Source organism: Branchiostoma floridae, unplaced genomic scaffold, assembly GCF_000003815.2.
Source record: "Branchiostoma floridae strain S238N-H82 unplaced genomic scaffold, Bfl_VNyyK Sc7u5tJ_193, whole genome shotgun sequence".
Lineage (NCBI taxonomy): Eukaryota > Metazoa > Chordata > Leptocardii > Amphioxiformes > Branchiostomatidae > Branchiostoma > Branchiostoma floridae.
The window spans coordinates 536,415-564,375 of record NW_023365789.1 but is presented as its reverse complement, the minus strand read 5'-3'; the positions used below and the strand labels follow the sequence as shown (position 1 = coordinate 564,375).

General features: G+C 41.1%; 2 protein-coding genes and 1 long non-coding RNA gene across 3 annotated transcripts in view; all 3 read left to right on the top strand.

Moving 5' to 3' along the window:
- Positions 1-2,132, top strand: part of LOC118408569 (putative neutral sphingomyelinase) — a 2,257-nt gene extending 125 nt beyond the window's left edge. The window contains exons 2-5 of the mRNA XM_035809377.1: positions 228-357; positions 648-746; positions 1,114-1,252; positions 1,807-2,132. Of these exons, the coding sequence (XP_035665270.1) occupies positions 228-357; positions 648-746; positions 1,114-1,252; positions 1,807-2,132 (694 nt within the window). The remainder of the gene's footprint in view (positions 1-227; positions 358-647; positions 747-1,113; positions 1,253-1,806) is intronic.
- A 6,535-nt stretch (positions 2,133-8,667) lies between these two features.
- LOC118408568 (leucine-rich repeat and IQ domain-containing protein 4-like) lies at positions 8,668-15,528 on the top strand. The gene is made up of 8 exons (XM_035809376.1): positions 8,668-9,853; positions 13,352-13,464; positions 13,765-13,920; positions 14,194-14,270; positions 14,453-14,638; positions 14,798-15,095; positions 15,208-15,353; positions 15,450-15,528. The coding sequence occupies exons 1-8, from the start codon at positions 8,668-8,670 to the stop codon at positions 15,526-15,528; spliced, it is 2,241 nt and encodes a 746-aa protein (XP_035665269.1).
- Positions 15,529-15,727: 199 nt separating this feature from the next.
- On the top strand, positions 15,728-17,476 carry LOC118408575. Its single transcript, XR_004830321.1, has 3 exons — positions 15,728-15,865; positions 16,210-16,289; positions 16,636-17,476. It is a non-coding gene; the product is annotated as an uncharacterized LOC118408575 (long non-coding RNA).
- The last annotated feature ends 10,485 nt before the right edge of the window (positions 17,477-27,961 follow it).

The following is a 27,961-nucleotide window of genomic DNA, read 5'->3' as shown; positions in this document are numbered from 1 at the left end:
AAGACAAGTAGATGTATAGATTTGAGTTGATGGTAATGCTATGTGGATCACAATAATATGTGTAACATTTTAGGCTTTGACTTTGATGTGACATACCATTTTCCTTTTTTCTTTACGTTGTAATATCAGTATGATTGGTATCATTGTATGAGCCGCATATCATCTGTAATTATGCTAATATACAGGCTCCTTTTGTAATTGATAAAAAAAAACCGTGTTATTCTCAGGCACACCGGGCAGTCCGCAGATGTGAACATTTTGGCGGGAGATTTGAACAACCAGCCGTTTGAGCTGGGGCTGAAAATCATCGAGTCTAACACTGGGATGGATGATGGCTGGTTGACAGCGGAACACAAGGTACGTTTGTGTGTGAGTATGTGTGTGTGCGTGTGAGTGTGTTTGATTGTGTGTGTGTGTGTGTGTGTTTGTGTGTGTGTGTGTGTATTCGTGTGTATGTGTGTGTGTGTGTGTGTATGTGTATGTGTGTACGTGCGTTTTGGATACTATTTCATTCTCCTTTCCATAGGGACAGTACTAATGCTTACAAGTTTTTTTTTTCCAATAAAGCTTCAAGTATAATAATTAGAAAAATCGATAAAGCCCAGCAATGCTTCTAAATTTCATGATTTTATTGTTTTCCCCCTCAGAATGCAGAAGACTCCGGTCTGACGTGGAATCTTGATGACAACAACTACACCTGTTACCCTGACTACCCGCCCTGCAGATACGACTATGTCTTGTATAAGGTACGTTTATTTAGTAGTTTCCATACTAGTATTTCAACATGATACCATTCTTTTAATGGATATTGAAGTTGAAGTTTTTATGCCACCAATGACACTGAAATACAGCAGATCGTGATACATGTATGTATCATGATATTAGTTTATTGAATAATACTTAATGTGGTTGAACGCTATGTATATATCGATAGCGTTCAACCACAAGGAGTTTGATGTATATATCGATAGCGTTCAACGACAATAAGTATTATTCCATGAACTAACTTAAAGAGTTTGTACAAAATATACACACTTCTGATGCTAGTGAAATATCACCTTTAAAGCAATTGTAGGTCTCCAGTTACACATTGCTCGTTTGGGGGTCTTTCAGGGGTCTGCCAGGTGCAGGGTTAGGTGTGTCCACTGTGAGACCACCATGCACAAGGTGCCCGGAAAACCCTTCAACTACTCCGACCATGAAGGCGTGGTAGCACACCTGGAACTGGAGAAGGTGACAGGACAGACTCGAGGTGAGGCTTGGAAGGTCTGAAAGTTAATATCAACTCTCATAATTCCACCGGGTGCCATAATATCATTAAATACCGCTGTTATAGAGGATTTCTTCAGATTATCTTGCACGTCTAGAATTACTGGTGCTGCATTCGTACATCTCTTTAAAGCACTTTGAATTCATGTATTTTATTTCTCACGTGGCGGTGTTATGGTCCCCGGTGGAATTATGAGAGTTTATACAAAGATCTAGAGAAAGCACCAAAGATTTACCTTCCAAGCATATCTTGATGAAGATTGTTACTTTTATGTCATACAAAGCTAACCAAATTTCCCACCCACGTCTGCTTGGAGAGGGCAAAGAATGTGCATAAAGACGTTAATTAAAAACCCCTCCGGAAAAATTAAAGTCGACTTTTCACAAACTCATGGGTTTCAGCTTCCATGAAAAGCTAGATCCCTAAGTTTGTAAATGTGTGGTATATACAAGATATAATCTAAAAACAACTTTGCGGTAACTTTTAGAAAACTGCACGGTAACTTAACGATTTGTTTTCCTCTTCATCTCCATCAGTAGCACCCATCCCGCATGACCTGTCGGGATGTGACGCGTCCCTCCGCCAGGCGATCCAGATCCTGGAGGAGAAGATCGGCTCCGCAGCCTCCAGCCGGCTGTTCTACACGGCCGCCCTCCTCCTCTGCCTGCTCCTGATGTTACTAACCACCTGGCTTCCGCTCCATCACCTCGTGACGTCACTGCTGCACCTCCTGCTCGGGCTTCTCATTGGCTGGAGCTTCTGGATGGGCGCCGTCGTCACGGAGATGGAGAGGAGGGGTTGCCTGGCAACGAAGAGTGGCATGGAGGTTCTCCTCAACGCAAGCCCGAAGAAAAGTATCTAAAATTAGACCTACAGCAAGGAGCACTCTAACTGCTGTGACGGTGCAAAAGTGCACATTGAAGGACGATTTGGTCAATAAATTACTGTCATCAAGCCGTGGCCTCTCATTTGCTTACGTTCTAACATACGGACAATAATAATTCTCATATGAGAATGATACAGGAAGCAAACACTTAATTTGCAAAACAATATCTCTTAATTACAATCTACCACCACCATGGTTTTATCATCAGCGTATTTGCGTTAACTAGGTTTTAAATTATTTCTATATTTATTCACAAGGTAGAGTCGATTCCACATTACCAAGAGGGTCTTTCTTGCCTTTTGTTCCAACATTTTGAAAATCTTTATAACATTCTAAATGTGATAAGTAACTGTTTAGAACTATCCATAATATCTGTGTGATGTTCTAAATATTTTCTATTGTGTTCATACATGTTCGAAACATTTCTAACATCTAGTGTCTACTAAAAATACAAGACCCAAACAAAAGGCCCATCTTAGCAGCTTTGTTTATAGGGGTAATAAAAGTTTTTATGGAGGAAAAAAATGACGCAAATTGTTGGAACATATGATCACATGTTCCAACAATAACAAAAACACATAGATGTTTCTAAATTGTTCTAAATAAAGAGATATTTGTACCATTAATTTCCCAATGTTTCCAACATATATAGATAGGTTCAAACATGTTCACACTTTCATTTTCATTTGTTTGAACAATTTAGAACTACAGTGACTGAAATATTCTTTTGCTTAGAATAGTTCAAACTTATTACAAATATTATTTCAAAACCCTCTCGGTGACTCGGAATCGACTCTATAAAGTCATTAATATCACAAACAACCCAATCTGTGCGAAATCAGGCTGGCCTTAAAGGTATAGTCATAACATCATCCAAGCTGTCTGGATCCTTAGATCATGCAAGTGAGATGTTTGAAATGATTCATCGTTAGCAACACTCTTTCACAAACAGTCATCCCCAAATAAATGAAATGACCCCCTTATCTAACATGTTAAAGACGCTAACCTCACGTACGGCCGTACGGTCTTCTCAATATTTACCTGAGTCAACACTGTACCTGGTAAACACCATTGTAGAGTTCACAGGGTCAGTACGGGCACATGGTGACTACACTTAGAAGGTATTTATTGATTTTTCTGGCTGTAAAGTACGTAAAGCTGTATGGCTGACAAACCAACCGTCGACAAAATGGCTGACAAGAAGCGCACTTGTATGGGCACGAAAGGTGAAATAATACAATACTTTACTAACTAATATGGTACTTTTGTTCATAGTGCCATTCATTAAAGCATAAAAAAGTTTACCTTGCTTAGCACTAACTAGTGTTCCGTTTGTAGCAAAAAATGTTGGAATGTTGCGAAATTACATGCCTCCAAGAAGCATAAGATGTTAGTACCTCACGTACGGCCATAAGGTCACCTCAATATTTACCTGAGTCAACACCGAACCTGGTAAACACCGTTGTGGAGGTCATAAGGTGGGTGCAAAACGTGTGCAAAACAGGTGACTCTATTTTAGGAATTTATTGACTTTTGTGGTAGGAAAGGAAGCAAAGCTGCCCAATTAACAAGAAGAAGAACAAGACTGACAAGAAGAACAGATTTTGTTTATATGTCTTACTACTATATGCCCTGATCATTATCACATCACATGCTCGTAAAGTCCACACTCTCCGGGGTTGACATTGTCTGAGTGTAAGAACATTAGGCACTATTTGCGCCAAATTATACGGATAGTCCCTCTAAACATATCATCGTCGTATTTATGGTTCTAATAAATTAAAAATTAAAAACCCATAAGAATAGTGACTTTCTTAAGGTAAACTACATCCTACATAAGAGAAATTAAAAAAAATATAAAAAATTCAATGTGTTAAGTAGTAAATTGTCTAGTTACTACCGTAATGGTAACCGTAAAAGTTTTCCTGCCAAGTGTCGAGGTGACTTCATCCCTTGTACTGCACAATTATTACAAATTACTGCAAATTCCCCTGCATCAATGCACAATGACCCAATCTTTACCTTATCACCTCACACGTTCGTTAAGTCCACACCTTACGCAGTAAACACCCTCCTAGGGTTCAGAGGTCAGCAGTGACGCGTAAGCACAACAGGTGAGCTGGATATCCATCTATGTGTTTGTTTTTGATCGGTTTAGAGTGATCGGTTCAGAGAAGTAATATCCATTAAATATCACTACAATGGTTGAATTTCTACTTTTGTGGTCAAACAAGGTCATATGTTTCACTCCGGCAGGTGTTAGAAAGTTAAGTTGAGTCATCGCGCAAAAGGTAGAAAGGCCTACCCACGCTCTTACGTGACACGAGGGGAAATTCTACTTTTACGGTGAGGCGCATGCGCTGGGCAAACACGTCTACGTGGAGCGATCAGTGTGTCAAGTTACTGAGTGGAGCAAACAACCCAAGAACAAGGTTGCACCTAAATTTGCACCACCGTGTTAAAGCCGTGAGTAATTGTTACCTCGTTATGTTAAAGCTTTGAGTCACTCACCTTACAAACAGGCGTGGCGTGACTCGTTGACAACTACGAAAGTTTTCTGTGCGATAGCAAACTCTTCACTTTAACACAAAATAGCTAGATATTAAGGTACCTCTTCATTTTAACACAGAATAGCTAGATATCAAGGTCCCATGCCTATCCATTGATTTATTTTAAATCATAATGTTACATGCATGTTTTGTGTTTTTGCCAATGGGTACCATGGAAACCAACTTGCCTTTGACTGATTTCATGACAAACAAAAGCAGATTGTCTATATTGCATTAAATCTGTCCTGACAAAGGAAACAGATTAATGTTAACAAAGAAAAACTATCCAATAGTCACGGTATACGCAACGTGACTGAGTGGGCGGAGGCTAGTTTGGGGGAATTCAAGTATCAGTGTTTGTAACGAACATGCCATAAGATGCGACTTATCATTGGGAATACAAATAAAAGTTTTACCGCATTCAGTCCTCAAATCCTGATGTTACGTATTATCAAAAAGCTCGTCATTATTAACTAACATCAAAGTTGAACAAGTCACGTCTAAAACCCCTAGTGTGACGTGTTTGCCACTTTGGCAGGGTAGGGCCGTTATCTTTGTACTTTGTACCTGGTGCCACCTTCCACTGACGTTTAAAGGGGCATTCCACTCCAGAAGCGAGTGTTATTTTCTGATAGATGATATTTTTTGGGATACAAATGCACTCGACTTTTTGCAAAGTTACCTGATTTGCGTTTTAGACAATATTCTTTTCTAAATTAGAGCACCCCCATGCGGACCCGCTTCTAATGTACTGCGACGTATATGAGTTCGCGACTTCCGTCACACCTTCTCGCTAACGGTAGTCGGGATAAGCTTGACAAAGCAGTCAAGTGATAATCACACATGTAGGGAAATACAAAAAAAGTTTGAAGACTATATCATCTTGGGATGGGGATATTTGGCCACTTAATTATAAGGAGTTGAAAGTCGGTCAACGTAAAATGGCGGCGCCAAAACTGCTTGTATGGCCGACGTTGGGCACAATTTCTCGCTAACGGTAGAACCGCTGAGCGAACGAAAGTGGTAGGGTGGCTATCGGACATTTAGGAAGGAACACACAAAGTTTGAAGCTCAGCGGTTCTTGGAATCCAGAGATGTGGTCACTTTTGTGGATCATTCTTCTCTAAAAAGGCTACTTTTATACATCAACAAATTACTACAGAATGACCCACAAACGTTCTAATGACGTTTGTGCACACACATACAGTCTACTCAAAAAGTGATCCTAAAACATCATAGTATCGAAATCTATACTAGTACTAACCGGTACCTGTTCCCATGGTCAAAGCCACGTCCTCCCTCAGCAGCGCACAATGCATTAGAAGGGTCCTCAAGGGAATTCAAGAACTCGTTTGCTAAAATGTTCCCTCTGCGTTTAAGCTTAAACTTGTGGTAAATTTGACCAAACAAACTTGATTCAAACATAATTATTTATTGTCTGAGGAATAATGATACTCGTTTCTGGAGTGGAATGCCCCTTTAAAGAACAAGTATGGATACGGTATTCTCCAAGCAGAGGTTGGGTCCCGTAGGTAGTAGTGGCTGGGATTTTTGAGGGAAGCGAGCCAGTAAAAAAACAGATTGAAATACAGATTCAGACTAACTGTTGCTCACATCGTCCCAACATAATGCATAAGGAGTGAAAACTGTAGGTAATTGGGCACTTCTTATGCTGTTGATTTGTTTATCTTTTACTAGACACCGTGTTAGACGGTTTAAAGAGTCTCTGTATCCAATGCAAACATAGGAAACTCCATCTTTGTAACCAGCAAATGGTATGGTTTTAGCTTGATAGTAAAGTTCTTACTTAGTTACTTATAGCATGGAGAGACTATAAGAACATAACTTTCATAATGAAATACGTCCGTATATCTGCATGATGGATGTTGTAATGATAATGATAATGATCAGCACTTGACTTGTAAGGATGTTGACGTTGTATCGCTCTCGGCCCGCAGTTGGGGAATCTGAAACCGGGTTGGAGCACCCCCCCCCCCCCTCTCATAGCCAGGGACCTTACTCCAATACATCATCCCTAAACATTTGGGAAGAAATTTAAGTAAGCCTACAGGTTAGATTGCCTCTCCATTGCCTATTTATAAAAATTCTCTTACAAACTTAAGCAAAGTCTTCAGCAACAATAGCTAAGCTCTTTCATGCTTTAAATTTTTTTCATATCAAACAAGAATCAAATCATGATGGTGTAACGTTTTCGACTTTCTTTGATGTTATGACGCAGTGAACTAATTAAATTTTTACTCAGCCAAGTAGCAACAGCAAAGTCACGCGGTTGCTCCATAGTCACGGTGTGTGCAACGTGCCTGCGGATCTCGAGGCTAGTGTGGGGGTTACTACTGTATCAGTGTTAGGATCACGTCTCATTATTCTAATCACTAATTATCGATTACAAACTATAGATTAATCATTTTGAGCCTTCGTATTGTTATGTTCCTATCAATTGTACAGCTTCTTATTACTAAGTTGTGGATTTGAAAAATGAGAAAATTCACATCTAAAACCCGAAGTTGACCATGTTTACATCTTTTGGCAGCGCTGGTATGTTTGTACATTGTACCTGGTGCCACCTCCCACTGGCGGTCAAAGGTCAAGTAGGGGAATAACGTTCTACGGCTACATATTTGTGTTGTCAGTAAATAAAGATAGCGGAGTGAGCATGTTGGTTAGCCTGCGAAAGAGTCTAACCTACGTAAATAATTATGCTTAGTAAGTTAGTTCTTAAATCGCGTAAACCAGATGTCGAACCTATAAGGCTTAGCTGATGTTCAAATTTTGATTCTTTAGGTGTAATGATGATGACAAGCATACATTGGGCAGTAAAACTACAGGGTAGATCGTCATTACTAACCTGTGAAATTTGCACACAAAAACGTGCGACATTCCCAGCCAAAAACCCCAATTTGATACGGTTGAAATGTGCTTTCAGCTCAGGTATGTTTGTACATTGTACCCGGTGCCACCTGTCACAGACGGTCAAAGGTCAAGTAGGGTGATAACGTTCTCTCTATGGCTACGTAATTGTGTTGTCAGTAAATAAAGATGGCGGAGTGAGCATGTCGGTTAGCCTGCGACCGAGTCTAACGTTAACCAACGTAAATATGTTAAATCGCATAAAACAGATGTCGAGCCATCACCCATAAGGCTTAGCTGATGTTCAAAGTTTGAATTCTTCTGGTGTAATGATGATGACAAACATACATTGGGCAGTAAAACTACAGGATAGATCGTCATTACTAACCTGTAAAATTTGCAAAAAAGGGAGAAATTCTCAGTCTAAAACTCCAACTTGGATCGGTTGAAATGTATTAGCAGCGCAGGTATGTTTGTACATTGTACCTGGTGCCATCTCCCACTGGAGTTCAAAGGTCAAGTAGGGGAATAACGTTCGACGGCTACATAATTGTTTTGTCAGTAAATAAAGTTTACAAAGTGAGCATGTCGGCTGGCATGAGGCCGAGTCCGCCTCCCAGGGGCGTTTAAAGATCACGTATTCATAAAGAGAACGGCGTTATCTTTGTACCAGCACAATGTAGTTGTCATTACGTGAAGATTGCGATATGACAAAGCGGACCAACGATTGTAGACTTATAACAGCGAAAAATGAACCAGTCAGTCCCACGTTTGCTGTCATACAGAGCAATATTAACTAAGCAGTCAAGATACATGTATATGCCTATAGTTTTTCAATCGTGACTGTGGTCAGAGGCTAGTATTGAGGGTTTCTACTCTACAGTAACTTATATCCAATACGATGCATCTCATCACCATCATAGGTTTGTGTTTGTGTGTGTGTGCGCGTGTGCTTGTGCATGTGTATATGTGTGTTTATGTGTTTATGTTTGTGTGGATGTGTGTGTGTGTGTTTGTGCCTCTTTCGTGCTATGCGCGTTTGCGGGAATCATATCTAAACTTTCGTTGTACCTTATATGCAGGAAATATCCAACATGGCGGCAGGTCTGAACCTCCAGCCTCAGACCGTCAACGGTTGGTTGACCCTTAAGCTGAGTAACCAGGGTCTGACGTCCATCCCGGAGGAGGTGTTTGATATCACTGACCTGGAGTATCTAGATGTGTCCAACAACAAACTAAGCAGCATCCCGGAAGCAATCGGCCGTCTGCAGAAACTTTCCCGTTTGGCTGTTAGCGGCAACATGCTGACAAGTTTGCCACAGGCGATCTGTTCCTTTCCTAACCTTGAGGTGTTAAGTGCCCATAAGAATAAACTCTCCGCCTTCCCTCCTGGTGTGGAGAAGCTGCAGGAGCTGAGAGGACTGTTCATTCATGATAATCAGCTGACGGATCTCCCCTCAGGGCTCTGCTCGCTCCCTAACCTTGACTGGTTAAGTGTCAGTGGCAATAAACTCTCCAACTTACCTCCTGGTGTGGAAAAGCTGCAGAAACTGAGACGTCTGCACATTGCTGATAATCAGCTGACAGAGTTTACCCCAGGGCTCTGCTTACTCCATAACCTTGAGCTGTTAGGTGCCAGTAATAATAAACTCTCTACCTTCCCTCCTGGTGTGGAAAGGCTGCAAAAACTGAGAAAACTGGACATTGCTGATAATCAGCTGACAGAGTTTCCCTCAGGGATCTGTTCCCTGCTTAACCTTGAGCTGTTAAGTGTCGGGAATAACCCCATCAGACAAATCCCCGATGACGTCACACGGCTCACCAGGCTGAAGTCTCTCAGTGTCCCCGGCTGTCCGTTTGATGAGTTCCCCAGACAGGTGCTGCAACTGAAGACACTGGAGGTACTGTGTGCTGGTGGCTGCGGGTTTGACATTGTCCCAGATGAAATGAGAAACTTACAATACCTGCAGATCTTGGTACTGGAATATAACCTCCTCAAAACCCTGCCGAGCACCCTAAGTCATCTGCACAACCTACGGGAGGTCAACCTACGGAGCAACGAGTTCGATACGTTCCCAGAACTCCTGTGTGAACTACCTGCCATGGAGAAACTGGAAATATGGAACAATAATATCACCAGGCTTCCAACCGCCCTTCACCGAGCAGACAAGCTGAAGGACTTAGATGTTTCTGGAAACCCCCTGACATACCCTCCACAGGATGTGTGTAAACAAGGGACCGGCGCCATCATGGCCTTCCTGAAACAGGAGGCTGAGAAAGGTGAGGCATGTTTAAAAAGGCTGTCAATGCTAATATGCACAGGTTAAGTCAAAACTAGAAACCTTATATGAATATAAAGCAAAAGGGGCACAAATAAGATCTGGAGCCGAATGGGTCGAAAAAGGGGAAAAATCTAATAAATATTTTCTCACTCTTGAGAGCTCTCGTTCAAAACAAAACACCATTACTAGATTAAAACATGAAAACCGAGAGGAAACAAATCCGTTTAAAATTTTAGATTTGGAGGTAACTTTTTACAAAAATCTTTATTGTTGTGATAATCCTGTAACCGACAGACAGATCGACACATTTTTTGAGTCGGTCGATGTACCCTCTCTTTCTGAAGAGGATAGACTTCTGATTGATGAACCGATAACAAAAAATGAATGTTTCTAGCGTTAGAATACATGAAGCAAAATGAAGCACCCGGAACTGACGGCTTACCAGCCGAATTCTACCTGAAATTCTGGAAAGAAATAGGAGACCTGGTCTTCGAATCCTTGAAAGAAGGGATAGAAAACAAATGTCTTTCCGTAACACAGAAAAGAGCCTTACGAAAACTTATATATAAAAAGGGTGATAAAACTGACTTATCCAATTGGAGACCAGTAAGTTTATTAGCTGTAGTCCTAGCAAAACGACTGCAGGACTTTCTTCCAAAATTGATATCTGAAGACCAAACCGCCTACATTAAGTCCAGATTTATCGGACAAAATGTGAGACTTATACAGGACGTTATTTACTACTCCAACTTTTATAACTTACCTGCTGCAGTCGTCTGGCTAGACTTTGAAAAAGCCTTTGATTCCATAAACTGGAATTTTATGCTTAGAACTTTGGACAAGTTTGGGCTACATTTACCTCCATAGTTAAGACCATGTATACTGACATAGAGAGTTGTATCATAAATGAAGTCTGCTTATTTCAAACTGCAACAAGGAATCAGACAGGGATGTCCTCTGTCTGCCCTATTATTCAACACGGTAGTTGAAATTCTTGCTACTAAAACCGACATACATGCACAGTCAAGGGTATTAATGTCGAAATTAATGATGATATGTTTGAACTGAAGATAAGTCAAGTGGCAGATGACACAACTCTTACTCTTTGTGGTGATGATTCTATAAGAAATGCCTTACAGATTGTAGATGACTTTAGTAATGTGACTGGACCTACTCTTAATCGTAGAAAGTGTGAAGCGATGTGGATTGGGGCCAATCGAGGACGAAGAGATACTCCCTTCGGAATCGACTGGCCAAACAGACCCATCAAATCCCTTGGGATTTATTGCGGACTGTCAGAAGAGCAGTGTGAGAACTGGACTAAATCAGTGGAAAAAATTGAGAATTTACTTCAAATGTGGAGAAGAAGAAAACTCACCTTGTATGGAAAAATATTGATAATCAAAACACTTGGGATAGCCCAGCTTGTTTACAAAATGTCTTGTATCCTCACTCCTGCTTGGGTTTTAAAAAGACTAGAGAAGGCCTGTTTCCACTTCCTTTGGGATGGGAAACCAGATAAGATAAGGAGAAAAACATTATATTCAAATTACCAGGATGGAGGATTAAAGATGCTAGATATACATGTAAAATGTAAAAGTGTACAAGCTGCTTGGGTCCGAAGGTTTATGAAAACTCCACAGGATCCCAGCAGAATCTGTAGATGGCAATTGATACCTTTACATTTCTTTAATAAGATAGGGAAGGGCTTTTTGGCCTTCCGCTTTAACTTTAGTAAGAAAACAGATGCACCACCTCTGTTAACACTTCCACCTTTCTACAGAGATGTAATCCTCTCATGGCATGAGCTGGGAGGAGGGAAGACAGACATTGCAAATGTACAAAACGAAATTATTTGGTGTAACAAAAACTTTAAGTTAAAGAACAAAACTCTGTACTATAAACATTGGATAGACTGTACATGTGGTATTATTTTTGTAAGAGATATATGCAGTGACTCAGACTTTATAACATCCGCATCGTTACTGGGGAAACTCACTACTAAACACAACTGGATATATGAATATGCCTGTGTGAAAAGGACTTTAGGGCGAACTACTTGTCTTGTTCAAGATTGTATTGTTAGTCCATCTCACAAAACCAATGTTTTTTTTTTTTTTTTTTTTACTCAATGGTCACCACGTAACAAGGCCTGAAGGCCACTCAAGGTTACGGGTTACATGATTGGAACTGTAACAGCAACTCTTCGCCCTTGGTCAGAAACATCATGACTGAGACCAGCCCAATTGCTCACTACGAGTGAGGACTAACTGACCCAATAGGCGAAGCAGGGGTTACGAGGGCTGCTCGGGAGATTCCCTACCCCTATTTTGGCCGGAATGGTTTGATCCGCTCGGGTGGATGTTCGCACATGTGGCGGGTTCTTTAACGTACATAGGGTATGGCTCTCCCCACGCACGGGACCTCCATTTAACGTCCTATCCGAGGGACGACTCATTTTTCACTTGAGTAAAGTGAGGAAAGTCGTACCCTGGTATAATGGTCTGTGTAAAACTGCTGATATTTTCACAAGTAGATTTTTGTATTCAAGCTATATTTTTCAGACTAATGTAAAACCAACAGCCCAGGTATATTGGGATTCGGTATCTGACACCGAATGTCCCGGTCTGAAATGGAGTTAGATATGGAAAGCACAAACGATTGATATAAAGGTTAATAAGCTTAGAGAATTTAATTTCAAAATTCTCCACAAGATACTACCATGTAAACTTTTACTTCATAGATGGAAAATAATAGACAGTACCGGAAATATTTACATGTGGAATATGTAACACGGAGGAAAACTACATCCATATGTTCATTAAGTGTAACCGGCTGCAAGGGTACTGGGAAAGAATTAAGGAACGAATCTCTGTTTTAGTTATGGATATAGGCATAAACTCTATATTACTTGGTGACGATTCAAATCTTCAAATAACTCTAGCAAAGTATGCTATATTTTTGTCATGGTCTAGATATAAAGATAACCCTTTGTTACTTCAAAGACACAATATCCTACACTATTGCATTATCATTGCACTATGTGATTCGGTAAGTCCAGTCAATATATAGGTCATAGCAACAACAAAAAATGTGGCGTCGGGCGTGGCGTAACTGGTAGAGCTTTCGGCTCGGAATCTATGGGTCCTGAGTTCGATTCCCACCGTGCCCCCGACGTTGTGCCCTTGGGAAAGGCACTTTACACGACTTTCCTTCTGTCTGTACCGTGTATGTGGCATTGTTAATATAAGTTACAAAAAACTTGAGTGCAGTGCCACATCGTCCTCGTCTGTCCAAAATCAAATAGAAAAAAAAAAAAAAAATGTGTGTATTAATGATGACATTATGACATGTACGAAATTCTGTACACTTGATTACTGCTGATGGAATAAAAGTAATGAAAAAAAGGCTGTCAAAACGACATTTTAATGAATACTTGAAAGGTAAACTGAAAACATATATTAAGTAAACTGAAAATGTGTTTTCTTTTATTAAGATGAGAGAATTCTCCGTGCCTTCAACCGCCTGTCCGTGAGGATGAGCCAAACCCAGTGGAAACCTCTCGCCCGGAGCCTGGGACTCAGCAACAGGGCGGTGGACGCCATTAAGGTTTTTTCCTTTACGTAACTTAACAGATAAACAGATAGGAATCAGAATCAGTGCTTGTGTCATAATGGCCATGCTGTTCAGAACAACCAAAAATGTCTTACACAAGCTCGTGACATTTATTGTCGTATTATCTTATATTTCGCCTCCCTTACAGATAAAAACGCTTTGGTCATCAAGAAAATAATAGGTTACTTCCTTATTCCTTATATTATCACAGATATATGCTCTTAATACAGTGGTGACGTTGAAATGAATAGAATTAATTATCATATGATAATCTACAATAACTTACTTAATCAGGCTTCCGCCCCAGACGACGTTCCTGACCAGGTGTACCAGACGCTGGTACAGTGGAGAGAGAAGGAAGGTGAGGCGGCCACACTTTCCGCCCTGGAGCAGCACCTCAGAGACCTGGACTTTCAGCAGCTGGCCGACCAGCTTTCACTGACACACAGGGTGGGGTGGTGTTTGTTATTGACTTTCTACTTCGACTTGTGACTTTTCAGTATTTGTTATTAATCTTTGCCACCTGTTTCGATCGTCTTGGATACAGATACCTTACGGAAATTTGTAAACTTCGTTGTCTTCACTTGTGGGGAAACTATCAAAACGACTACAATCAAGACAAAATACTAGACACTTCCGTTAAAATAGTCACAATGCGTTAACCAAGAAAGGAAATGCGTGATCTGCATAATGTTGAAACCTAAAGAGATCATTTCCACTCAGACCCCAGATCGCAGAGGATATGAAACCGGAGCCGTCGGTGCTGTTGGTGGCCAAGAGGCAGATGGGCTGCAGAACAGGTACGAGTATATTCTATTCTGCTAGAAAATGTCTGTTTGATATCTAAGGCATACCAAAGTCAGTTTGACAACAAATCAATTTCATTAAAAAATGTCCCTCATAACAACTTTGATGTAGAATATTCCTGCACGTCTAAAAATTGAATTTACTAATATTTCTGAGACCATGGTGCATTTTTCAGCTTGAGTAAGTATCCCAGCGTGACGGTTGACCAGAAGTTTCCCATCATCCACTTTGACCAACTCGAGGTCGGACAACAGTCCATTCTCGGCCGCGGGGGGTTCGCCTACGTGAAAAAAGCCCGACATCTGGACTGGAAGCAGGACGTGGCTGTAAAATGTCTGTTTACTCGCCAGATAGAAGGAAGGTCAGAGTTTGATGTCTTTCATTTACGCTTACTAGTATAATGATAGCTCGCACGCTATACAATCTGCAAACATGATTGTTAAATGGTTATTGACAAAATAAATGACCTACACTTAAAGAAAAATACAAAACATATTTCTTCATGTTTTTATACCTCAAGTGAGCAAGAGCTGCTGTATTCTGAAGCGAGGAAACTGAAGCTTGCCAGCAATTCGGCCCACGTCATCAGTCTGCTGGGGGTCTGTCTGGACCCAAACTTCGCCATCGTGATGCCCTACATGGAGAACGGCTCTCTGGCCGGGCTGCTGCGGGATGTGGACGTGCCCTGGGCCCTGAGGTGGAGAATGGCACACGAGATCTCCCTGGGGATGACTTTCCTGCACTGCCAGAACCCACAGATTCTCCACTGTGATCTGAAGGCAGAGAACGTGCTACTGGATGGCGACTTCCACGTGAAGGTAACAATAACCGTTGTAAGTGATAAATGTCCGCCTGGTCACTTGTGAAACGAATTGAAGATTTTACACATAAGCACAGATAATGGAAAATTTAATGACTTTCCCATTTCAGATTTCAGACTTTGGCCTGTCCAAGTGGAAGATGAAATCTCGTGTTGTCACCCAAACCAGCCCGGAAGGTAGCACAATCACGCATGCTCCACCGGAGTTCTTCTTGGACATCAATCTCGTCCCAACACCTATGTTCGATGTCTACAGGTACTGGTCGAAATCTTTTTCATACACTTAATTCACAAAATGAAACATGGATTTTTTCCGTTAGACATTCCTAAAATACTGTGTTTTGGTTTTCAGTTTTGGTGTGCTGCTTTGGGAGATCATTACAAGAGCAGAGCCATATGGAAGTGAGTTCAGGATATGCCATTTTGTCTGATATTTGCTTTGTCTAAATTTAGGTCAAGGCATTCCGATCTTCTAGTAAATTCTAAATAGACTTTGAATATCTTAGAGTTTGTGATCCTCAAATGCAATATTTCATATTTGTGCAAGTGAAAGACTTACCAAGCATTTGCCAATTCTTTAAGTGTATCTTTTCTTTATCATCATATCCGCAGATGCTATGAACACTGCCCTGATCAGGCTTGCGGTGACATCAGAACAGCGACCAGACCTGAAGCTGGTCCCTACAGACCTGCCTGAAGTGTCCACAGTCAGTCAGCTGATGCAGACATGCTGGAGCCAGACCCCGGAGGACAGGCCCACATTCCAGGGTAATCTATACTTCATACAATCTACTGCACTCACACTAGCTATGGTATAATCGCGTGAATCTGGTAATGTTTGCCTAGGCGATACACAGCGCCGGTAAAGATTTCCTGCATGCATTTGTCGCTAGTGTTATACAAGCTATTACGAGGATATGTCCCAAGGTAAGTCAGATACGTACGTCTGGACTTTGATGGTTGCTCTGAGAGATGAATCTTATATAAAGGTCCGATAATCGTTGAATCAATCATCATCAAATGGCAAAAGCAATCATTACCTAGTATTTATTGTTAGTGGTAAATCCCGCTTTTCGGGCAGTGTATAAACCTTTCATGCCTTTGATTTCCAGAGTGTGCAGACCGTCTCCTTGCCGTGACCAGCAGGTCCAGTAAAGAGGACATTCTACAGGCCATTATTGACGTGATGAAGGTAACAACAAAACATTTTTATTCGCTGATCGCCCTGTTATCCAGCCTCTTGACGTCCACCGTATTCAATTAAGCTTCAGCTCGCCCCTGCCGATCGCTTGCCTGCTGAATATCCGGCTATGGAAGAAATCGCAGGAGCGATGCGAAGCTAGGAAAGGGTAGCCCTGGTACCTTGGTAGGACTTTTGTGTGTAACCGGGACTCATAAAGATTCACCCCGATTGGTAAAATATATAGAAGCGGTCCATTTAAACTGCATGTAATTCTGTAACACAATGCCATTCTATATGAAAATGTTAACGTTGAATTCTATCGTGCTGATAACATTTGTTTTGCTCTTGTTCACAGGCTCGCAAGAACTGATTCAAAACCTTGATATATGGACAGGCGACGGTTAACAGCACCAGATTTGTCAGGTTTTCGTGTAGATTAAGGTACAAGCAGGAGAAATCTACAGATAAAAATGATGATACAGCCACGCAGCGTAGTTCAAAGGACACATGAAGTTTTTTAATTCATCAAGATCCAGGACAGGCCAAAAGGCAACACTGGTTTAAAGTTTGAAAGTCTTTAACGAATTGAACATTTCCAGCAATCTATTTTCTGTTCATTCAACATTGGTATTGCACCAGCATAGTTCAGGTTCTGAAATTCCTGGAATCAGGTTATAAAATCGAAGTTGGTTGTTATGCTTAAATGGTTAAAGATGTAATAGTTTTGCTGAGCAAAAATAGTTAATGCAACAGAGGTTACATCTTTTTTTACAACCATTGTTTTCTTGGGGCTGGTGTAGTAATAAGACAATATCGCAATTATGGTATATGTGGCATGTGCTTTTATCTTCTAGATTCCATTATAGACAAAGGGCAAGACTGGTGCAAACTCTTAAGATGATTTTCTAGTCACAACTAACAAGAAACGGTTTAAGAAAAGATATCGGGATCATTTGTATCATATGTCACCTTGACTACATAAAATCGTAACAATTATTAACTTTTGTACAGGTAATATGTTAAGTCTTTGCTACTTGATACACGTCTAATGGTGTTTACAGTAATGTGCTTTTGAGAAATATTTACACATATTTTGCTTCTCAATCTTGTGATGCAGTGAAATAAAATTCGGTAAAAACGGTATGTATGACCAAGTATGTGTGACATTTACTGTTAGGCCCGATGCTACAACTGAAAAAAAAAACAGGTCAACTTTGCCAGTATGTCATAACCAGTAAACCGCCTCAAGACGTGACACAGCAGTTCTGTACACGATTTGTGAGACTAGCTGTGGTAGTGATAGGTCTGTTCTACCCACCTTACATCTACTGATTTACGAGAAGGTTAGAGACCAGCCTTCTTATCAGGCTCTGTCAGTCTTTCAGTTTTATATTATGATGTACCTGATGTAACAAATGTGCTGCCTTTCATGAACAAAACAGAAGCTGTACGTACGAATGCGTGTGTCCATTGAATTAACTTTGATTTCTATCGTTTATGTATGTAACTTTCATATCTTACGTATCATGCTTTTTCTGTTACGTCGACTTTTCCGTTTAGTGATGTTCAAATGCATTGCATGACATTGTATAGACCCAGGAAGAATAACTGGAATGTCAGGCTACTTGTAGATAATGTTCAGAGCTGTTCGTATCAGACTGAAATATCCCAGTCGGCCACAGCGTACCTGGCGTAAGGAGAACTCAACAGTGAGCCGATAAGTACATGGGTCAGTACGGAGAACTCAACAGTGAACCGATAAGTACATGGGTCAGTAAGGAGAACTCAACAGTGAGCCGTTAAGTACATGGGTCAGTAAGGAGAACTCAACAGTGAACCGATAAGTACATGGGTCAGTTCGGAGAACTCAACAGTTAGCCGATAAGTACATGGGTCAGTTCGGAGAACTCAACAGTTAGCCGATAAGTACATGGGTCAGTCCGGAGAACTCAACAGTGAACCGATAAGTACATGGGTCAGTACGGAGAACTCAACAGTGAGCCGATAAGTACATGGGTCAGTTCGGAGAACTCAACAGTGAGCCGTTAAGTACATGGGTCAGTAAGGAGAACTCAACAGTGAGCCGATAAGTACATGGGTCAGTACGGAGAACTCAACAGTGAGCCGATAAGTACATGGGTCAGTAAGGAGAACTCAACGGCGAGCCGTTAAGTACATGGGTCAGTACGGAGAACTCAACAGTGAGCCGTTAAGTACATGGGTCATTTCGGAGAACTCAACAGTGAGCCGATAAGTACATGGTTCAGTACGGAGAACTCAACAGCGAGCCGATAAGTACATGGGTCAGTAAGGACAACTCAACAGTGAGCCGATAAGTACATGGGTCAGTAAGGAGAATTCAACAGTGAGCCGATAAGTACATGGGTCAGTAAGGAGAACTCAACAGTGAGCCGATAAGTACATGGGTCAGTCCGGAGAACTCAACAGCGAGCCGATAAGTACATGGGTCAGTAAGGATTACTCAACAGCGAGCCAATAGGCAAATGGATCAGGACGGAAAACTCAACAGTGAGTTGACCTCTGCCCGCAACCTGCAAAGTGCTCGGCAGTTCGTCATCCTAACGAGAAGCGTCGGTACTGCAGGGTTGGTGAGCGAGAACTGCCATCAAAATTACAACAGGAACTATTTATTTCCGAGATGAGGATTGTTATACCTCATTGCACGACACACAGAGCTCCTATCTATACCTCTGCACAAGCAAAATTATTTGCTTCACATGACCTATCTTAATTTCTCACCAAAGATTCTCCTACGTTATAAACTTCGCACGATACACAAAGCTATTATCGGCACAAGCACCCCTCCCCCGAGACATGGAATGTGCCGCCTGTTTAAGACATTAACCACACGCACGGCCGTAAGGTCTGATTATTTACCTAAGTCAACAATGGACCTGGTAAACACTGTTGTGGAGTTCACAAGGTCACTATGGGCACAACACTTAGAAGGTATTTATTAATTTTTTTGCGGCTGTAAAGGATGTAAAGCTATATGGCTGACAAACAAACCGTTGACAAATGGCTGACAAGAAGCGCAGTTGTATGGGCACAAAGGGTGAACTAATACACTACTTTACTATCTAATAGGGTATTTTTGTTCATAGTGTCATTCATTAAAAGCACTAAAAAAAGTTAACATTTCTTAGAACTAAATAGTATTCCGTTTGTAGCCAAAAATGTTGCAATGTTGCGAAATTACATGCATCCAACAAGCATAAGTTGCTAACATCACGTACGGCCGTACGGTCACCTCAATATTTACCTGAGTCATTATCGAACCTGGTAAACATCATTGTGGAATTCGCAATGTCAGTACGTATGGGCACAATGGTATGACGGGTGAACTAATACACTACTTAACTAACCATTTGGATGACATGTGTTCATAGTGTCATTCATGAAAAGCCATCATAACCCCAAATGTTGTCATTTGTGATAACTAACAAGTATTCTCCTTGTAGCGAAATTTTGAAATGTTACTTAATCACCCCCTCCCCACAAAACTAAAGTGAGCCGTTTTTAACCTTTCACCTTCAAAGTCCCTACATCTCCAGACATATATCTGAATCAACACCGTGCTTGGTAAACACTATTACGGAGTGCACAAGGTCAGTATATTGAGACGAAGGCACAAAAGATAATTCCAATTATAACGCATTTATTGCTCTGTGTGTGGTCATGTAAGGCACTGGCTAACTAGTAGATGGTTACTGACAACACCGTTGAAGCAGTAGAATGACTTAATTCACCATTAAGACTGTCTAATGCGGATGACCATCCAAAGCTAATTGTGTCTGTTGACTCTGCCAAGTAAGTACATGGTCAATAAACCAGTCATTTGTAAATCCTCACAAGTAGCAACGTAAAATTTATTTAGGCAGGCGCCTCTTAATAAAACAAAAATCAATAAATGTCACAGCACCACCAGCCCCTGCTGTAAAACGTTCTGCGCCTTATCGTAAAGTCCACACTGTACCGGGTACCGCCCCTCTCCGGGGTTTTAGGGTCTCTCTGAACAAGAGGCATGTCAGCTTTTTAACGATTGGAACCAAACGTGTTGATACAACCATAGAGATGCTCTCCTACAAACGTGTCAACCATCATTATAGCAACTACATGTACTACTGACTAATTAACCATTAATATTTCCAAAGTACGCCAAAATCTTGAAAACTGCACCCTCCATCAAAATAATATAAATGACCCGTCCTTTAACTTATTACCTCACATGTTTCTGAAGTCAACACCGAATTTGTTGGAACCTCCATACAGATACCACATCTATGCGTATCATCGCCTTATATTTGGCCCTTTTTGATTAGTATTGTCATGTAAATAGTAATATTTCCGTGAGGTGTCAGAATCATATCTCCCCTCTTGCAAAGATTGATAAATGCTACCGCCCCCCTCCCCCGCAAAATCATCAAATGAACATTCCCTCACCTGATCACCTCACACGTTCGTTAGGTCAACACCGTACCTGGTAAACACCCTCCCGGGGTTCACAGGGACACTTAGGCTCACAGGTGTAACTTCACGATATCTCTACTAGCCATGTATTTGAAACCTTTAACAGCTGGTAAAAGAAAAGCCAAGTATCGCTGTAGTAATTGTTTGCCAACTTTTTCAGTCGAGAGAGTTTTACTTTTTTCACGGAAAGTTAATGAAATCATCACGCAAGATAAGAATGGCGCTTTGCCACCCTGTCGTACCTTACGTGACATATGGGAGAATGTCAACATTTTCACCAAGGCGCATGCGCTGTCCAACTATATGTACGTGAGCAGAAAAGTACCCAGTTGAGATAGAAGTGAGACGAGAAACTGCCTGCACTTAACCAATCTACAAGAACGCCCCAGGAGTAAAACTGCAACACCTTGTTGGCAACAATCTGCTACCCGAACATTGAAAACTGTAAGTAATCGGGACCTTGTTATGCTGTTATGTTGTAATTTATGTCTATTTACCAAACTCTTGAATAGTGCCTTTCTTTTACCATATCTCTAAAAGTGCTATGTTTTGGGCCTAATGGTAAGGCTATATCGATTTGCACATATGGATGCCGTTTAAATGCGTCCCTACGTTACATGTTTCTGTAGTATGGATGTTTGGGCCCAAAGTTACCTTGATGATAATGACAAGCACACACTGGGCACTAAACCTACAGGATAGATCGTTTCTTTACATTCTGATGTTTTTAAAGAATTCCCTTGTAGTCCAGCGGCATAGCTGAAAAATTGTGCAAATTTGTCTAAAAGCACCAAATTTGGCACACATGCAGTTGAATGTATTCTAAACAGAAATAGATGTGGAGGCATCTCAAGTTCTGCCCAGAATTGATTTTATGGCACTTTTAGGGCATTTTTAGACCAAAAATGTATATTTTGGGCTTCTGTGCCCAGGTTTTTAATCGAAATGACCTGAAATTTGGCATGGAGGTGCCTATAACATATGGTCACAGGAATGATTCACGCTTTTTGCATACACCAGTTCAAAATGGTTAATATTGGGATTTTATGGCCATTTTTAGACAAAAATGTCCATTTTTGGCTCATGTTCCCTGGTAATTAGACCGAGTGACTTTGGTGTCGGAATGCGTTTTACATATATAAACAGGACTTTATTCATGCCTTTTGCATACACCACTTTATGATGGTTAATTTTGTATATATAGCTAGATTTATGTAGAGTTGGAGCGCCACAAACAACGCGCGCGCTGCTGACGGCATGTTCCTTTTCAGTTCAGACTGGGAAGGAGTTGTGAAACGTCACTCGGCAGAGAGGTGGCCCAGAATGTGCGCCGGAGCTGAGGCTATTTCAATTTTCGTGGCGCAATCGTTAACGCGTTATTGTTACTTTCTACGCGATTTTCGTGTCGACTACGTGCAAATCGGGTTGACAGCGGTCATTGGCGGCAAGGTAGAAGGGCGGGGAGAAGCAGAATTACACCGGGGGCAAAGTGCCAAAGAGGAACGCCTGGGGCAAAGCTAAATTACAGCAGGTGCCAAGGCGACGTCCAGGAGCAAAGCTGAACGAGCCGGGGGCTAAGCTGAAGGAGTTAGGTGGGATGCCAATGTTATGTGGATTATCAAGCTATTTTTAGAAATTGTCGGCGATTTTTAGGCAAACGCCGAATCTTGCTGCTCTCAAATCAGTGGTTTTCCAACGGCGATTTTGAGTTCGTAGAGCTTGTTAACAGATTCCGTAATTCTCCCACTATTACGATTTTTTAGTTTATGTGAAAATACACTTGAAATGGCACGGTCGCGTCTAGGTGGGGGGTTTATGACGTCGACGGTTTTCAGATTGCCATAAATATCCTGCCAACGTGTGTACAAAAAGGTGAGTGTTTGCACGTCAGTCAATCAACACCATAAAGCCAAGGTGTGTAAAGGAACTTGTCACCAGCTGAGAATTTTTAGGGCCCAATATCACCATGATAACAGCGTCAACAGAAAGATCTAGTCCCTATTTGCTTCTGTAATAAAGGAAGATGGGGACTGGTGTCGTAGAAAATAATCACAGACGCACAAGATCTGCCGTGGCCGAGAAACGATCTTTATTCTCCTCTGTCACATCATGACTGTCTCTGTGTCCGCTCTCTCTGAACTGAACCCTGATCACTGGTGTTCCTTCTTTTTATCTCTTAGCTGGATGCTGACGTAAACAAAACAAATTCTTCCCACATGTACTTGACAGGCCATTAATTAACTGTGATCACCGCTTCGTTCTTCCTTATCTCATCTACTCCTCAGCTAAAATACAAGATGTTTATCAGTTACTGCTGATTTCTAAGAAACCTACCCAAGAATCATTTTAAACAGATGTTGTCGATATGGGCTCTATTACACTTCCGTTGTTCTTTGAAGAAAAGGAAAGGTATCATATAAGACGCACTTATATGATTGGTTAAATGTTAAAAGTAAGGCGGGGTAGAATTTCAGGGAGAATCTATGGAAAGGTTACACCGTCAAAACTTGATCTAGGACACATGCTTTTCAGTCACACAACTCAATAAATCTGTAGTGCCTACTAAATCCCCACTTAGGAGACACCAGAGCATAGTGTATGATTCCAACACACTCTTCTAGAATTCTACGTCACGGAGCATGGAATGGTTCCATGTAGAGTCAAACAGTCTGCTCCCGATCGTCGGCAGACATTGTGGGCTATGTGTAACCGGGCATTGACGTGCTCGAGGCACCTCCTCAAATACAAGACCCCCATTTGCATTTCACTCCTTTTCTGAAAGATAGGTATCCCTTTTAGCGTTGAGTTTATATGTAAACACACTGGGTAGGTTGGGGATTTATAAACGGTAATCAGAATGCCATAAACATCCTTCCACCGTTTGTACTCGTACAAAAGGTGAGTGTTTGCACGTCAGTCAATCAACACCATAAAGCCAAGGTGTGTAAAGGAACTTATCACCATGATAACAGCGTCAACAGTAAGATGAAGTCAATATTTACTTCCGTTGTTCTTTAAAAGGGAGAAAAAACAAACACCTCAGCAATCATAAAAGAAGAACTTTATTGCACGAAAACTGTACATGGTAGTACAAATATGACTCAGACTTTTGCTCGCCACAAGAAGTGATATTCTCTTGAGTTGGACAATCAGCCTTCTTATTTTTCATTACACTGTAATCGGAGGTCATTCATCGTCCCAAAAAAGTAAAAAGATTGAGCTCCTGGTTGTGCCGGTGTCCTTGTCAACTTGCTAGCTGGCGTCCCACGATTTAGACCAGTGTCAACCATCGGCACTAGCATACTCATCAAAAATATTATTACAACTTTGTCCTAATATCTAGCCTTGGCGAGAAGGGGCTGCACGAGCAACCTCCATGGAGGAGCTCTAAAACTCATATGAATTAGTTCAAATCCGTGTGTTTAACAACAAATAAAATATAAAATAAAATAAAATTATATAAAGTCCTTGGTTTCTTGGTAGTGGATCGTATGATTTCCATACAATTCGTACGTATTCCATAAAACTAGTATGAAAGCCGTTAAATTCGTATAAAAATAGGCACCCCTTGTAGTGGAGATCTTCTCATAACAGGTCTAAATATTTGATTTATGAAACCATATGTATATATTCATAGTGGGCCATAGTGTACAGAGCTCCACGGAGAAACTTGTCACAGCACTTTGGAACGATTAGCACGGAGGTGCGAACTTTCCACGCGTTCATTACAATGGCAAACAAACACATTATCTATTCTCTAAGCAGAGGTTGGGTCCCCGGGACCTTATTCTCCAAGCAAGCAGAGGTTAAGTCGCGGAGATATAGTATTAGTCGGTAAATTTCCCGACTACTACTATATCTCCACGACTCAACCTCTGCTTGGAGAATAGGGTCCCTGTGAGGGGAGCGAGACGGTAAAAATTCCGACTACTACTATCTCCGCGACCCAACATCTGCTTGTAGAACAATTATCCACTTGTGTCATCGTCATTTAATGGTACATGTGCTAGTATTCTTTTGTCCGATTTAAGTTCTTACAAAATCAGCAATTTTGTCTCCAGTGATATCGTACAAATTAAAAATTAACGCTCAATCGTGTGTTTAGTGGGGAGAGAGGAATTGTATGGATTTTTCTTGAAGGTAACGTGAACCATCTCAAAGTGCGGGGAGTTAGCTGAGATCTCTATAGAACTGTGCCAATTTGTTGAAGATGACGTGAACCATATATTTGCATTCATAGCACATAGAGGTACTCGCTCAGCTCTCCTCGCTGTATGTTTGTCCTCTACGAGAGGAGCTCCTCCATGGATTTGTAACAATTTCATGAAGGTGACGAGAACCAAGTTTTTTTTTTTTTTTTTTTTTACTTAATGGTCACCACGTAACAAGGCCTGAAGGCCACTCCAAGGTTACGGGTTACATGATTGGAACTGTAACAGCATCTCTTCACCCTAGGTCAGAAACATCATGATTGAGACCAGCCCAATTGCTCACTATGAGTGAGGACTAACTGACCCAATAGGCGAAGCAGGGGTTACGAGGGCTGCTCGGGAAATTCACTACCCCATTTTGGCCGGAATGGTTTGATCCGCTACATGTTCGCACATGCGGCGGGTTCTTTAACGTGCTTGGGGTGTTGCTCTCCCCGAACACGGGACCTCCATCAGAAGGCGGCCCTAGCCGAAGCTAGGTACTCATTTTCACCTGAGTAAAGTGAGGAAAGTCGTGTAAAGTGCCTTTCCCAAGGACACAGGATCGGTGACACGCAGCTGGATTCGAACCCGCAACCTCTCGGTCACGGGCCGTACACAATACCACTGTGCTACGCGGTCCCACATTCATAGTGCGTAGAGCTGCTTGTTCAGCCCTTCCCGTGCGGTATGTTTGTCCTCTACGAGAGAAGGGAGTTCTAACAATTTCTTTAACGTGACGAGAACCAAGTGTTTGTATTCATAGTGCGTAGAGCTCGCTCCGTGGAGCTGGAGGGCTGCACGAGCAACCTCCATGGAGAACCTCTGTGGACCTCCTCCATGGAGGTTGCTCGTGCAGACACTATTGGCACCCATCTATACAAAAGCCAACAAGATCCAACAAGACCGCGTTTCTATCAGGATGACATGAGCAAATTTATGTGTCAGAGAACTTGATCAAGAAAAGTAAAAAAAAAACTTGCATTCATCCCAGAATAGCCTTGTTCTTGACCTTTGTTATGGTCTTGTTTCTAGATAAATTTTCAATATGCATGACGTAGTCCTGCATCCATGTGTCCTGTGTATTAATAGGTGTCACATATGTGGAGTCCTGGTAACCCCCATGCGGAGCCTTTTGATTGTGTACGACATATATTATATAAACAGTGATTTAGTAAGGTATCTACTAAATAAGCAAAAATAAAAATGTGCAAAATCAAGGTAATTCCTTTTCAGGTATCCTCATATCCCCCATGTAGAGCCCAAATTAACATTTCCAATCAATTATAATATTTTTCACATTTATGCGTGATTTACAAGATGACAGGAGTAAAATTACGTGTCAGAGAACTTGACTCACTTCTGTTCTTTGTTTGAAACATGACTGAGTACCCCCTTAGCAACAGCTTTAGCAATAGTTTTTCTAATGATTCTGATAGAAACAACGTATTTTTTTAAAACATATTTCTGCATCTGCTAAACGTTAAACATTTCAAGACTATTCCTTATACTTCTGCTGTGGTAATCAGAGCAAAATGCTACAGAAAAATTAGTTCTGTGTATCAGCTTTGTTGTTGAGGACGATCTGAAACCTCCTTAGCAACATACGTTTATGAAGGTTAGACATCCAGGTAAGCAATATTCAAATACAATTCAATCTCTACAACTGGATAAAAAACGGATATTTACTTCCGGACGTTTCGAGTGACATCCATCACTCTTCTTCAGCGTCACTAGAATGAGCTAGCAGAAACAATTCCATACAAGTACAGCTAACTAGAAAAACTGGTTTAACCACTAACTCGTTAGGATCATATGCAAAGTTACTCAAATGCAGAATGATTCCATATAGACTGAATCCTGAAGTCTGCAATCTTCCAGCTGGTGTTTTCTAGTTCACGTACTGAGTCCAGGCAAATCTTGCCAAATTGATCCTTGATACGTTTATGAAGGTTAGACATCCAGGTAAGCAGTATTCAAATACAATTCAATCTCTACAACTGGATAAAAAACGGATATTACAGCCTTAGCAACGGCCATAGCAACGATATTGTCACTACAAGCTGGCAGATGTGTCATCCTTCACACATACATATCTCCGGATTTCATTGACGGATTTCGATCATCTAAAGTTTGATATGCAGCTCATGATACGCATAGTAAGTCTAAATCATCAGACAAGGACCCATAGGTAATGTGAATAAATGCACGATACTGGAAAGTATATATTTTTGATGAGAAAATGTCCAAAAAAATCAGATTTTAGGACTCATAATTTTCTATCACAGCTGAATATTGAAAAGGAAGAATATCTCGGTGGTTGTAGTGACGGCTCTACCAACCTATGAATTTTAAAGAAGAAACGGCGATGTTTAGTTTTTTGCCCCTCCCCTTAAGAAAATCATCAAAATAGGTACAGTATTCCATTTCCGGGGGCTCTAAATTCAAAGTGCTGCTTAAGTGCTCCTGGGCTGAAATTGAGATGCCTCCATATCTAGATTTGCTTAGAACGTATTTGACTATGTATGTGCCAAATTTGGTGCTTTTAGACAAATCTGCACAATTAGCCTGATTTTTTTTAGCTATGCCGCTGGACTATTCTGGGAAAGTTGGGAAAGTTTAGCAAATCTTCTCCCAACAAAGGATACGCTCTTCCATGTTTTCACCATAACACTTATTATATCAAACACGAATCAAACCATCATAGGCTGTTACAGCTATTAATATGTTCGATATTTATATGTATTAAACGGACAATTCTTTAGCAAATAGCAAAGTTACGCGGTTGCTCCATAGTCACGGTGTGTGCAACATGACTGCGGATCTCGAGGCTAGTGTCGGGGCTACTACATGTTAGGATCACATTTCAGTCATCTCATCACTAATGATTACAAACTAACGATTGACCGTTTTGTGCCTTTATATCATTATGTTCTTATCAATGACACAGCGTCTCATTACTAACCTATGGAATTTTAAAAAAATGAGAAAATTCATGTC